This window comes from Macaca thibetana, chromosome 4, assembly GCF_024542745.1.
Source record: "Macaca thibetana thibetana isolate TM-01 chromosome 4, ASM2454274v1, whole genome shotgun sequence".
Classification (NCBI taxonomy): Eukaryota; Metazoa; Chordata; class Mammalia; order Primates; family Cercopithecidae; genus Macaca; species Macaca thibetana.
This window is the reverse complement of record NC_065581.1, coordinates 94029841-94042625: the sequence shown is the minus strand read 5'-3', so window position 1 is coordinate 94042625 and position 12785 is coordinate 94029841. Positions and strand designations below refer to the sequence as shown.

The following is a 12785-nucleotide window of genomic DNA, read 5'->3' as shown; positions in this document are numbered from 1 at the left end:
GCTTACAATCCTGGAAGATACAGTATCTCTATGTGGAGCAAAGGCTAGCATGCTTACTGTCCAGAATAATAATATCTCGTTCCAGAGCAAAGGGTAGACATGTTTGCTACTCATGATAAAAGACTCCAGTTCCCTAACCTCAATGATATTCTCCCATAACACAACTCACTCTGTGTGTAGTAACACAAGCTGGCCCTCTTCATGTCATCCTGTGGGAATCGGGGCTCAGAAAAGAGGTGCAAAAATGCTGAGACTTGATTACTACTGCCATTATGAGGATAAAGTGTACTTTGTTTCTGATTTAGGAGACTCATGTCTTCTACCAGCATCTATAACAGTGTGGTAGCCTGCCTAACTAGTTAGCTTGCAAATAGGGTAAAAATCTCAGAATTTTGATAGTTCCTGATGGGAGAAGGTTGCAACAATGGCAACAAATTCTTCCCCTACTTGCGTCTATGCCCTTTTGTACACCCTCTTAAAATGATTCTGATGATTCTGGACTTAGCCATGTGACTTGCTCGGCCAGCAGGGGGGACATTAGCAAACAAGACCCAAACAGAAGCTTGAGAAGCATCTGTGCCTTGAGGCTTGCTCTCTTGAGTTCTTAGGATTTAGTTGCCATGTGAAAATGCCTAGGCTAGTCTTCCAAATACATGGCCCAGCTTCCCTTACCACCCCAACCAACAGCCTACCAATCACCAGCCATGTCAACAAGGCCAACTTAGATCACTAGCCCCCAATAAACCCTTTGATTAACCACTGACGCAAAAGCAAATCCAGTATAGATCAGCTGAGCTGGCAGACCAGAAGAACAATTCAGCCTCTAGGTTTTGGGGTACTTTGTTATGCAGCAAAAGCTAAAAAAAAATACTGAGTATAAGGAAAAAATTACTTCCAGTATGATATCTATATTACAAGCTCCAAAGGGCTCAGCCTATGTCTCCTTAAATACCATAACTCCAGCACTTAGCACTGCCCAGATAACAGTTAAGTGCCAACTGCTCCAACTTTATTCGGCTTTCTCCATCTGAACAATCAGTGCACAAGACAGTGAATTTTCATTGACTTTCAATGACCTTACAAGCAGCTTATGAGACTGAAGGAACTGCACATGAATCCAGCAGAGCACAAAGCCTAAGTGGAAAACGTACAAGTTGGTACTGAGAGAGACAGATGTGTGAAAATCAGCTCCTCTACTTAATATCTGGCAGTCCCTGGGTAAATTATTTAAACATATTGTAATTTAGTTTCCACACCTGCAAAATGCAAATAATAAAGCTTCTCCAGAGGCTTTATAATATAGGTATTACAAAGGAGGCACTCTTTGTGCATAACCTATCAGAGTATGAGGGGCACTGTGGTGCAATAGATGAGAAACTGGGAGTAGCAGCAAACACTGTTAAATACCAACAAGTGAAATGGTCTCTTGCACTCACATGCGCGCACGTACTCATCATACCTTCTCCCCTCTTTCTCACATATACACAAATGTGCGAAATCAAATCATTTCCCAAAATGAAATTCAAAACCGGGATTCCAGCCAAGATGGCTGACTAGAAGCAGCGAGTGCGCGTCGCTCTCAGAGAGAGAAGAGAGTGGTGAGTAAACATTAGCTCTTCAACTGGATTATCCAAGTGGACACATTCATCAAGGAAGCGACATAGTCCACACAGAAGTGAGAAGAGTGAGACAGGACAACTGCCCACCTGGGAGAGGCGAAGAGCCAGGGGAGGCCCCCCCGACGGCCGGGAAACAGTGAGTGAATGAGTGAGAGTCTCTGGGTACCCACACTTCTGCCATGGACCTTTGCAACCCTAGGTCCCGGAGTCCCATGGATCCCCAAGTACCCGGACACCAGCAGCTGCAGCTGTGGCAACAAGAGAGGTCAGGCTCCCGCATAGGCCCCTCAGGATGGGGGCAAATCCACAGGGCTGAGCAGCAGATGGAGTGCACGCTCACCTCCACTGCACCTCGCCAGACATGGCCCACTCGCCTGAGACTCTACCGCGGCCATCGCAGCCCTGCCTGAGCTCTGGGGTCGCAGGCAGGCCGCCATTTCTGCCGCTCGGAAGCCCTAGCTCTTGCTGCCCTCAGGCTGGCGAGGGAGCACAGTGATTAGGGACTATCACAGACCCCCAGCACAGGGCAGCCACCTTACCTGGAAAAGCAGCCTGTTTTCAATGCGGTCCCTATCCCCGCTACTCCTCACTGGGCAAGGCCTTTAGATCTGCGACCTTGACCACTCCCTCCTAGGGCTCTCCATGGTAGCATATCTGCACTTTCTTGGAAGGGATCTCCCGGAGGTAACAGGCAGGCAACTACTTTTGCTGCTCTGAAGCCCTCGCTCCTGTGGCCCCCGGGCTTGGGAGGGAACACAGTGATCAGGCACTAAGGCAGAGCTGCCTTACAGAAAAGCGGCCAGTTTTCCACACAGGTCCCCACTCTACTACCCCTCAATGGGCAGGGTCTCTCCACCTGGGCTCCTAGCACAACCGCCCTGCCCTGGTCTGAACATGTCAGTTGGTGGCAGCTCTGTGTTTCTTTGGGAGGGAAATCCCAGAGACAACTCATAGCCCCTCTGCCATTGCAGCTGCGATGGTACCACCCTTACTGCACTGGGGAAGGAACAAAGGGCCTGGTTGCTATGCTGACATCCCTAGAACAACACAGCCACCATACGGAGAGAAACCCAGTGTCTCTTCTCTGTGAGCTCCCACTCTGTACTCTTCCCCAGGAAGGACCCTTCAGCTCAAACTGCAGAGCAGCCACCCTGCCCCCAGCTGAGCACTTCCACTGCTAGTGGCTCTAAGTTTCCCTGGGGAGGGGCTCCCAGAGGCAACCAACAGTCCCTCTGCCACTGCCAGTGCACTGGTCCTGCCCTTGTTGCCCTTGCACTGGGGAAGGAACAAAGAACCTGAGGGCTTCACCTGCACTCCCAGCACCAAAGTCGCAGTAAGGAGAGGGAGCCCAGTCTCTTCTTCCCATGAGGCCTTGACCCCCTGCGCTTCACCAAGCAGGGCCAGTAGTGCAGTCACCACAAGCCCCGACTAAACATTTCCATTAGCAACAGGTCTGTGATTCTCTGCAGTGGACCTCCCAGACAAAACCGAAAGCCCCTCCGCCGCTGCCACTGCAGTGGTACTTCCCTTGCTGCCCTTGGACTCAGGAAGGAACAAAGACCCTGAGTGCTTTACCTACACCTCCAGCAAGCTGCAGCCATCTTAAAGAGAAGAGGCCAGTCTAGCTCACCCATTAGCCTCCAGTGCTCCCTGCTCATCACCAAGCAAGCCCCCCCCCACCAACCCCCACGCCCCCACCACCGTCCCAGCTTGGGCCCATAACACAGCTGCCCAACCCTGGACCAATCACACCAACTGGAAGCAGCTCTCTATTTCTCTGGGCTGGAGCCCCAAGAGACAAGTAAATGGCCCTCTGCCACAGCCAGTGCCAAGGTCCCTCCCCCTGATGCCTCCAAGTTGGAGAGGACACACAAAGCCTGAGCTCACCCTGAGCTGCAGTGTGCACCCTGGGAGTGCCAATCCAAGATCTGCAGCCAGAAATTGAGTGGGAGAATAAACTACACTTTCAGAGCACTAAGAGGGAGCACAGCTGAAATCAAGAAGAAATGGCCGGGCGCGGTGGCTCAAGCCTGTAATCCCAGCACTTTGGGAGGTCGAGACGGGCGGATCACGAGGTCAGGAGATCGAGACCATCCTGGCTAACACAGTGAAACTCCGTCTCTACTAAAAAATACAAAAAATAGCCGGGCGAGGTGGCGGGCGCCTGTAGTCCCAGCTACTGGGGAGGCTGAGGCAGGAGAATGGCGCAAAGCCAGGAGGCGGAGCTTGCAGTGAGCTGAGATCCGGCGGCTGCACTCCAGCCTGGGCAACAGCGCGAGACTCCGTCTCAAAAATAAAAATAAAAATAAAAGAAGAAATACAGAGGAGCCACGTGGTTGACCAACAACCTACCATTATGCTTAAGCACCATTTACTGGATCACAGCCCAAACTCAACACCAAAAATACTTTGCTAATATACCCCCCACTCCGCATAAAAACAAGGACAAGAAATCAGCTGCAAATAAAGATCCTGCACAAAGCCTCAGCCCTTTGAAAACATCCAGAAAAGAAGCTAACTGAATGTGCTCAAATTACAACTGTTAAAGGAACATCAGCACACAGAGATAAGAACTAGTACAAAAACTCTGGCAACTTAAAAAGCCAGAGTGTCTTTTTTCTCCAAAAACTGCACTAGTTCCCCAGCAAGGTTTCTTAACCAGGCTGAAATGACTGAAATGACAGACAGAGAATTCAGAATATGGATTAGAATAAAGATCATTGCGATTCAGGAGAAAGTTGAAACCCAATCCAAGGAATCCAAGGATTACAATAAAATTATACGAGCGCTGAAAGATGAAACAACCATTATAAGAAAGAACCAAACTGATCTGATAGAGCTGACAAACAGTACAAGAATTTCATGATAACAATCGCACATTTTAACAGCAGAATAGATGAACTAAAGAGAGAATCTCAGAGCTTGAAGGCTGCTTTCTGAAGTAATTCAGTCAGCCAAAAGTTAAAAAAAAATGAGTAAATCCTCCAAGAAATATTGGATTATGTAAAGAGGCCACATCTAAGACAAATTGGTATCCCTGAAAGAGAGGGGGGAAAAAAGCAACTTGGAAAACATATTTGAGGATATTACCCAGAAAAATTTCCCAAGTTTCACTAGAGAGGCCAATATTCAAATTCAGGAGATGGAGAGAACTTCTGCAAGATACTATACAAGATGACCATCCCCAAGATGCACAGTTATCAGATTCTCCAAGGGTCACATCAAAGAAGAAATATTAAAGGCAGCCAAAGATAAAGGGCAAATCACATACAAAGAGAAACCCATCAAACTAACACTATGCCTTTCAAAAGAAACCCTACAAGTCCAAAGAGATTGGGGGCCTATATTCAGCATTCTTAAAGAAAAAAATTCCATGCAAGAATTTCATATCCAGCCAAACTCAGCTTCATAAGTGAAGGAGAAATAAAATCCTTTTCAGACAAGCAAATGCTAAGGGAATTCATTACCAACAGACCTGGCTTAACATAGGCACTTAAGGGAGTGTTAAATATGGAAATGAAACATCATTACCAGCTACCACAAAAACACTTATGTATATAGGCCACTGACACAATAAAGCAACCACACAATCAAGTCTGCATAATAACCAGCTAACAACACAATGACAGGAAAATCCACACATGTCAATATTAACCTTCAATGCAAATGAACTAAATGCCCCAATTAAAAGGCAGAGAGTGGCAAGTTTGATAAAGGAAAGACCCAATGGTAAAGCTGTCTTCAAGAGACCCATCTCACATGCAATGACCCCCAAAGGCTCAATGTAAAGGGATAAAGAAAAATCTACCAAGCAAACACAAAATGGAAAAAAGCAGGGTTGCTCTTCTAATTTCAGACAAAACAGACTTTGAGGCAATGACAATAAAATAAGACAAAGAAAGGCATTACCTAATGGTAAAGGATTCAATTCAACAAAAAGACATAACTATCCTAAACATATATTCACCCAACACAGGAGCACCCAGATTAATAAAGAGAATTCTTAGAGATCTATAAAGAGACTTAAATAACCACATAATAATACTGGGAGACTTAAACACCTCACTGATAATATTAGATACTAGTAGATAGATCACTGAGGCAGAGAACTAACCAAGATATTCAGGACCTGAACTCAACACTTGACTAAATGGACCTAATAGATATCTACAGAACACCTCATCCAAAAACAACAGAATATACATTTTTATCATATGCACATGGCACATACTCTAAAATTGATGACTCAATTAGCCATAAAACAATCTTCAGCAAATTTAAAAAAAAAAAAAACTGACATCATACCGATCATACTCTCAGACCAAAGTGCAATAAAAATAGAAATCAATACTAAGAAAATCACTCAAAATGACAGAATCACATGGAAATTAAACAACTTGCTCCTGAATAACTTTGGGGTAAACAATAAAATTAAGGTAGAAGTCAAAAAATTATTTTAAAATAATGAGAACAAAGATACAACACATGAGCATCTCTGAGACAAAGCTAAAGCAGTGTTAAGAGAGAAGTTTACAGTACTAAATGCCCATATCAAAAAGTTAGAAAGATGTCATATTAACAATCTAACATCATACCTAGAAAAATTAGAGAAACAAGAGCAAACCAATCACAAAGCTAACAAAAGACCAGAAATAACGAAAATCAGTGTTGAACTGAAGGAAACTGAGATTCCAAAAACCATGCAAAAAATCAATGAAACTTGGAGTTGGTACTTCAAAAGAATGAATAAGATAAATCGACAGCAAACTAGACTAATAAAAGAAAGACAGAAAATCCAAATAAATGCAATCAGAAATGAAAAAGGGGATATTACTTCCAACTTCACAGAAATACCAAAAAAAAAAAAAAAAACCTCAAAGACAACTGCAAACCTCTATGCGCACAAGCTATACTTTAGAAGAAATGGATAAATTCATTTACAGAATTTATGGAAACATACAACCTCCCAAGATTGAACCAGGAAAAAAATTGAATCCCTGTACAGACCAATAAAAAGTTCTAAAATTGAATCAGTAAGAAAAAGCCTACTGATACAGTTTGGCTTTATCCCCACCCAAATCTCATTTTGAACTACAGATTTCATAATCACCATGTGTCCTGGGAGGGACCTGGTGGGAGATAATTGAATCATGGGGGCAGTTACCTCCATGCTGTTCCTGTGATAGTGAGTGAGTTCTCATGAGATCCAGTGGTTTTTATGAGGGGCTTTCCCCCGCCCCTCCCCCTGCCACTTTGCTCTGCACTTCTTGCTGCCACCACGTGAAGAATGACATGTTTGCTTCCCCTTCTGCCATGATTGTAAGTTTCTTGAGGCCTCCCCAGCCCTGCAGAACTGTGAGTCAATTAAATCTCTTTCCTTTATAAATTACCCAGTCCCAGGTATGTCTTTATTAGCAGCATGAGAACAGACTAATATACTTATTAACCTGAAAATGCCCAGGACCGAATGGATTCACAGCTGACTTCTACTAGATATATAAAAAAGAGCTGGTACAATTCCTACTAAAACTACTTTTACAAACTAAGGAAGAAAAACTCCTCTCTATGTCTTTCTATGGGGCAAGTATCATCTTGATACCAAAACCTGGCAGAGACACAACAAAAGAAGGAAATTCAGGCCAATATCCTTGATGAACATAGATGCAAAAATCCACAACAAAATACTAGCAAAACAAATCTAGAAGCACATCAAAAAGCCAATCCACCACAATCAAGTAGGCTTTATACTTGAAATGTAAGGTTAGTTCACTACACACAAATCAATAAATGCGATTCATCACATAAAGAGAACTAAAAGCAAAAACCACATGATCATCTCAATAGATTTAGAAAAGGCTTTTGATAAAAATCAACATCCCTTCATGTTAAAAGCCCTCAACAAACTAGGCACTATACCTCAAACTAATAAGAGCCATCTATGACAAACCCACACCAACATCATACTGAATAGGTAAAAGTTGGAAGCATTCCCTTTGAGAACTAGAACATGACAAGGATGTCTACCCTCAGCACTCCTATTCAACATAGTACTGGAAGTCCTAGCCAGAGTGATCAGGAAACAGAAAGAAATAAAAGGCATCCAAATAGGAGGAGAGGAATCAAACTATCCCTGTTTGCAGATGACGGATTCTATACTTAGAACACTCCACATAGTCTCTGCCCCATATCTCCTAAATCTGATAAACAACCTCAGCAAAGTTTCAGGATACAAAATCAATGTATGAATATCAGTAGCATTTCTATACACCAACAATATCCAAACTGATAACCAAATCAAGATTGCAATTTCATTCACAATAGTCACAAAAAGAATAAAATACCTAGGAATACAGCCAACTGGGGAGGTAAAAGAGCTCTACAAAGAGAATTACAAAACACTTCTCATTGAAATTAGTGATGACACCAACAAGTGGAAAAATATTTCATGCTCATGGATAGCAAGAATCAATATTGTGAAAATGGCCATACTGCCCAAAGCAATGTACATATTCAATGTTATTCCTATCAAACTACCCAATGATGTTTTTCACAGAATTAGAAAAACCTATTCTAAAATTCATATGGAATCATAAAAGAGCCGAAATAGCCAAAGCAATCCTAAGCAAAAAGAACAAAGCTGTAGTATAGTTTGTAACATAGTTTGAAGTCACATTAACCAAGTTCAAACTATACTACAAGACTGCAATAACCAAAACAGCATGATACTGGTACAAAAACAGGCACATAGACAAATGGAACAGAATAGAGAGACCAGACATAAAGCTGCACACCTACAACCATCTGATCTTTGACAAAGCCAACAAAAACAAGCAATGGGAAAAGACCATATTCAATAAATGATGCTGAAATAACTGGCCAGCCATATGTCAAACATCAAAACTAGTCCCTTTTCTTTCACCATGTACAAAAATCAACTCAAGATGGATTAAAGACTTAAATGTAAAACCTAAAATGATAAAAACCCTGGAAGATAATCTAGGAAATAGCATTCTGAACATAGGCTCTGACAAATATGTCATGACAAAGACACCAAAAGCAATTTCAACAAAACCAAAAATTGACAAATGGGACCTAATTAAACTAAAGAGCTTATGGACAGCAACAGAAACTATCACCGAAGACATCTCACAGAATGGGAAAAATATTTTGCAAACTATGCATCTGACAAAGGTCTACTATCCAGAATCTATAAAGAACTTAAACAAATCAACAAGCAAAAAACAAACAACCCCATAAAAATGTGGGCAAAAGACATGAACAGACACATTTCAAAAAAAGACATACATGCAGCCAACGAGCATATAAAAAAGTGCTCAACATTACTAATCATTAGAGAAATGCAACTCAAAACCACAATGAGATACTATCTCATACCAGTCAGAATAACTATGATTAAAAAGTAAAAAAAAACTGATGATGGAGAGGTTGCAGAGAAAAGGGAATGCTGATACACTGCTGGTGGCAATGCAAATTAGTTCAGTCATTGTGGAAAGCAGTTTGGCAATTTCTCAAAGAACTTAAAACAATATTACCATTTAACCCAGCAATCCCATTACTTAGTATAGACCTAAAGTATTACAAATCATTCTACCATAAAGACACCTGCATGTGTATGTTCACTGTAGCACTAGTCACAATAGCAAAGACATGGAATCAACCTAAATGACCATCAGTGGTAGACAGGATAAAGAAAATGTGGTATGTATATATCATGGAATACTACACAGTCATAAAAAAGAATGAGATCATGTCCTTTGCAGCAACATGGATGGAGCTGGAAGCCATTATTATAAGCCAACTAACATGGGAACAGAAAACCAAATACCACATATTCTCACTTATAAGTGAGAGCTAAACATTGAGAATACATGGATGCAAAAAAGGGAACAACAGACACTAGGGCCTACTTAATGGTAGAGGCTGGGAGAAGGGAGAAAACTGAAAAACTACTTATTGAGTATTATGCTTATTACCTGGGTGATGAAATAATCTGTACACCAAACCCTCATGAAACATAATTTTCCTATATAACAAACCTGCACATGTACCCCTGAACCTAAAAGTTCAAAAAAAAAAAAATCGATACTGAAATGCTGAAACCTAAGTAGAGAGAAGTTAACACCAAGAAGGCTATATTACAGTCCATAAAAAGACAAAATTCCTATTACATAATATACATACAATCTAAAGTGTTTTGCTGATTCAAAAGCCCCTCTGAATAATATGACTCTTCTGAAAGAAGAATACCTGACAATGTGAGTGAGGGTGTGTGAAATGTATAATTATATTAATGGAACTAAAAGGCCACTTTACAGATATTCTGTATCATCTTTGTAGTTTAGAATTAAATCCTACTTTTTATTTCAGAAACAGCCATTTCAAGTAATTACCTCTTCATCTTCTACATTACTCAGTTTCATCACATTTAATACGCTTTTTTAAAAAGGCTGTCTTTTATGATTTGGCATCTTTGAAAATTCTCTGCAACTGCTAGTTGGCAATTAAGTGCAGTTGATATTGTCTCTTAACTAACAAAAGCAACATTATTATTAGAAATATTCAAACCAATCAACAAATTGCCCATGGGCCTAAGTTGGTGTCTGTAACATTTAGAGACTTTACTGGGGAAAATTAAAAAAACAACACAACACAATTAAATTAATTTATATTCCCATTTATATGGAGATTCATACCGTTATGTTTCAAAAGTATTAGTCACTAGTTAACTGAAATAGCATTGAAAAGAAAATTAAATAGGCATTGAAATAATGTATATTTAGAAATTAATATTTCAAAACATTCTGGCTAATAATTGTCCAGGTTTTTGCTACTTTATGTCCATATAAGCAGCAGACTATCACACTCATTAAGAGTCAAACATGGATTTCAATTCCAGATCTGCCATTTAGGAACTGTGTGACCCTTATCCTCTGAGTTAGTGCAAATTACTTAGTCTTTGTTATTGTTTCCATATATGCAAAATGGTGATTTTAATAGTATGTATATATATGTGCACAATGGGTTGTTGTGAGGATTAAATGAGATATGCATATAAAATCCTTTGCTCACCATGTGAATCACAAGAAGTGCTAAATAAGTGGCATTTAATCAGCTTCACCATACTGTGTACTTTCATCTTCAAGAAAAACAGCAATCTTATTACCACATATAATTTGCTGTTGGAAATCAACCCCAAAGCTCTGGTAAACAAGATGTGTTTTCATTAGCCACATGTACTGACCATGAAGGTCCATTAGGCTAAATGAATCTCTGTCCTTGGAGCAAATAATTAGAAAGCATTAGGCCAGGCGCGGTGGTGTGTGCCTATAATCCCAGCACTTTGGGAGGCCGAGGCAGGTGGATTACTTGAGGTCAGGCGTTCAAGACCAACTTGACCAACTTGGTGAGACCCCATCTCCACTAAAAATACAAAAATTAGCCAGGTGTGGTGGCATGTCCCTGTAATCCCAGCTACTCAGGAGGCTAAGGCATGAGAATCACTTGAACCCAGGAGGTGGAGGTTGCAGTGAGCCGAGATCACACCATTGGCACTCCAGCCTGGATGAAAGAACGAGACTCTGTCTCAAAAAAAAAAAAAAAATATATATATATATACACACACACACACACACAGAGGTATATATACGTATATATACATATATGTGTGTATATATGTGTGTGGGTATATATATAAAAATCAGAAACACTACATATACTTAAAGATTTTTAAATTTTAACAAATTGTCTTATAGCTTGGTCTTTGATCCTGAATCCAGAAGCAACCTCTCACCCCAATCTGCACCCCCACAGGAGCACTACAGTGCCACATTGTCTCATGGTGGTAAAGTGCCAAGCACTCCTTGGCTCAGATGCGAGGGGAGGTCTGTTCTACATTGGAGGCACATCCAGGTGCCCTGCCCAGAGAGGACCCAATGGGGCCCCAGGACACATTCTACCCAGGAAAGAACAAAAGCCCCCACCATTCAGCTCTGGGGGTACCACATAATTGGCTCCTGGTTTAGTGACAGTTTGGGAAACACTGTCATCCTCTCTTTATCAATATTTTAAGAGAAACAAACAAACTATGGTGACTTACCCGGAAATAGTCGCTGCATGCTGCCAGGACGGCCTTGTGAGCATGGAATTTCTGTTCCTCAGCAATCAGGGTGATGTCGCAGAGGATGCCATCACTCCTCTGCTGATTCAATGCTGCCAGGACGCTGTCATTGTGAGATTCGGAGTGGCACAGCCTCTGGCCTGTCAGCATTTCTTGAATACTACAAAGGAGAACAATCAAGTCAACGTTTTTCCTTTTACCAGCCCTGTGGGCCGGCTGCTCTCTCATTCCTTGAACATTGACTAAGGCAACACGGGTTCCAGTGCACTCTATGAGTGTGACCATCTGTTCCCTCATTTTCTTTCTCTCCACCATTCTCTTGTTCTCCCTTTTTCTTATTCTCTCTGCTCCCCTCCCTGCAGGGTCTTTCTCTTTTTTACTGGTGCCTCTCTTTCTGCATTTGTGTTTGTGTGTGTTCATCTGTGGCTGCATACTGACCCAGGTCTCTGGACCTGCAAGCCTCTGCTTCTGGGCCCCGTCCCTTCAGTGTGTGAACATCTCTGAGTGCAAAACTTCCTCTGGATGTGTATCTGGGCATGTGTACATGTGTGTGTGTGACCCTTCCCACTCTGTCCCCTCTCTCTAATTCCCTGATTCCTTCCCCACCTTTGTACCTTACCATGTCTCCCACAGGACACAATACTGTTAACACATACAAGAAAACTGAGCAAATGTTAGTCAGGACAAAAAGGGCTCCAAGTGACCATTCATGTAAAAAGCAATTAAACCAAAGAAGCTTACTATTAAACTTGGGAAGTTGTGCACCATAAGAGCATCAAAAGGAATGCGTTGTAAATGATAACAAATTTAAAGCTGAAAGTAAAATTTATCTATTATCAGCCTTTAGTTTCTATGTGTGATCATTCTACTAGATTTATGAATGACTATATAATTTTCTTTTTGTTTCTACTTTGTGAGATTGCTAATTTTACCCATTGTGAGACTTACCTCTTCACTCTCTACACTAACCTAAGACATTTATCCTTATGCCCTTTCAAAAGTCCTAGGTGAAGCTCTAGATCATTCTA

At 41.5% G+C, this 12785-nt stretch overlaps 2 protein-coding genes across 5 annotated transcripts in view; one reads left to right on the top strand and one right to left on the bottom strand.

Moving 5' to 3' along the window:
* The window catches only part of NDUFAF4 (NADH:ubiquinone oxidoreductase complex assembly factor 4), a 350782-nt gene that overhangs the window by 251764 nt on the left and 86233 nt on the right, over window positions 1-12785 (top strand). The window lies entirely within an intron of this gene.
* KLHL32 (kelch like family member 32) overlaps window positions 1-12785 on the bottom strand; it is a 239256-nt gene that overhangs the window by 148896 nt on the left and 77575 nt on the right. For all 4 annotated transcript variants that reach the window (XM_050786571.1, XM_050786564.1, XM_050786562.1 and 1 more), the window contains one exon: window positions 11737-11917. In XM_050786571.1, coding sequence (XP_050642528.1) covers window positions 11737-11917 — 181 coding nt within the window. The remainder of the gene's footprint in view (window positions 1-11736; window positions 11918-12785) is intronic.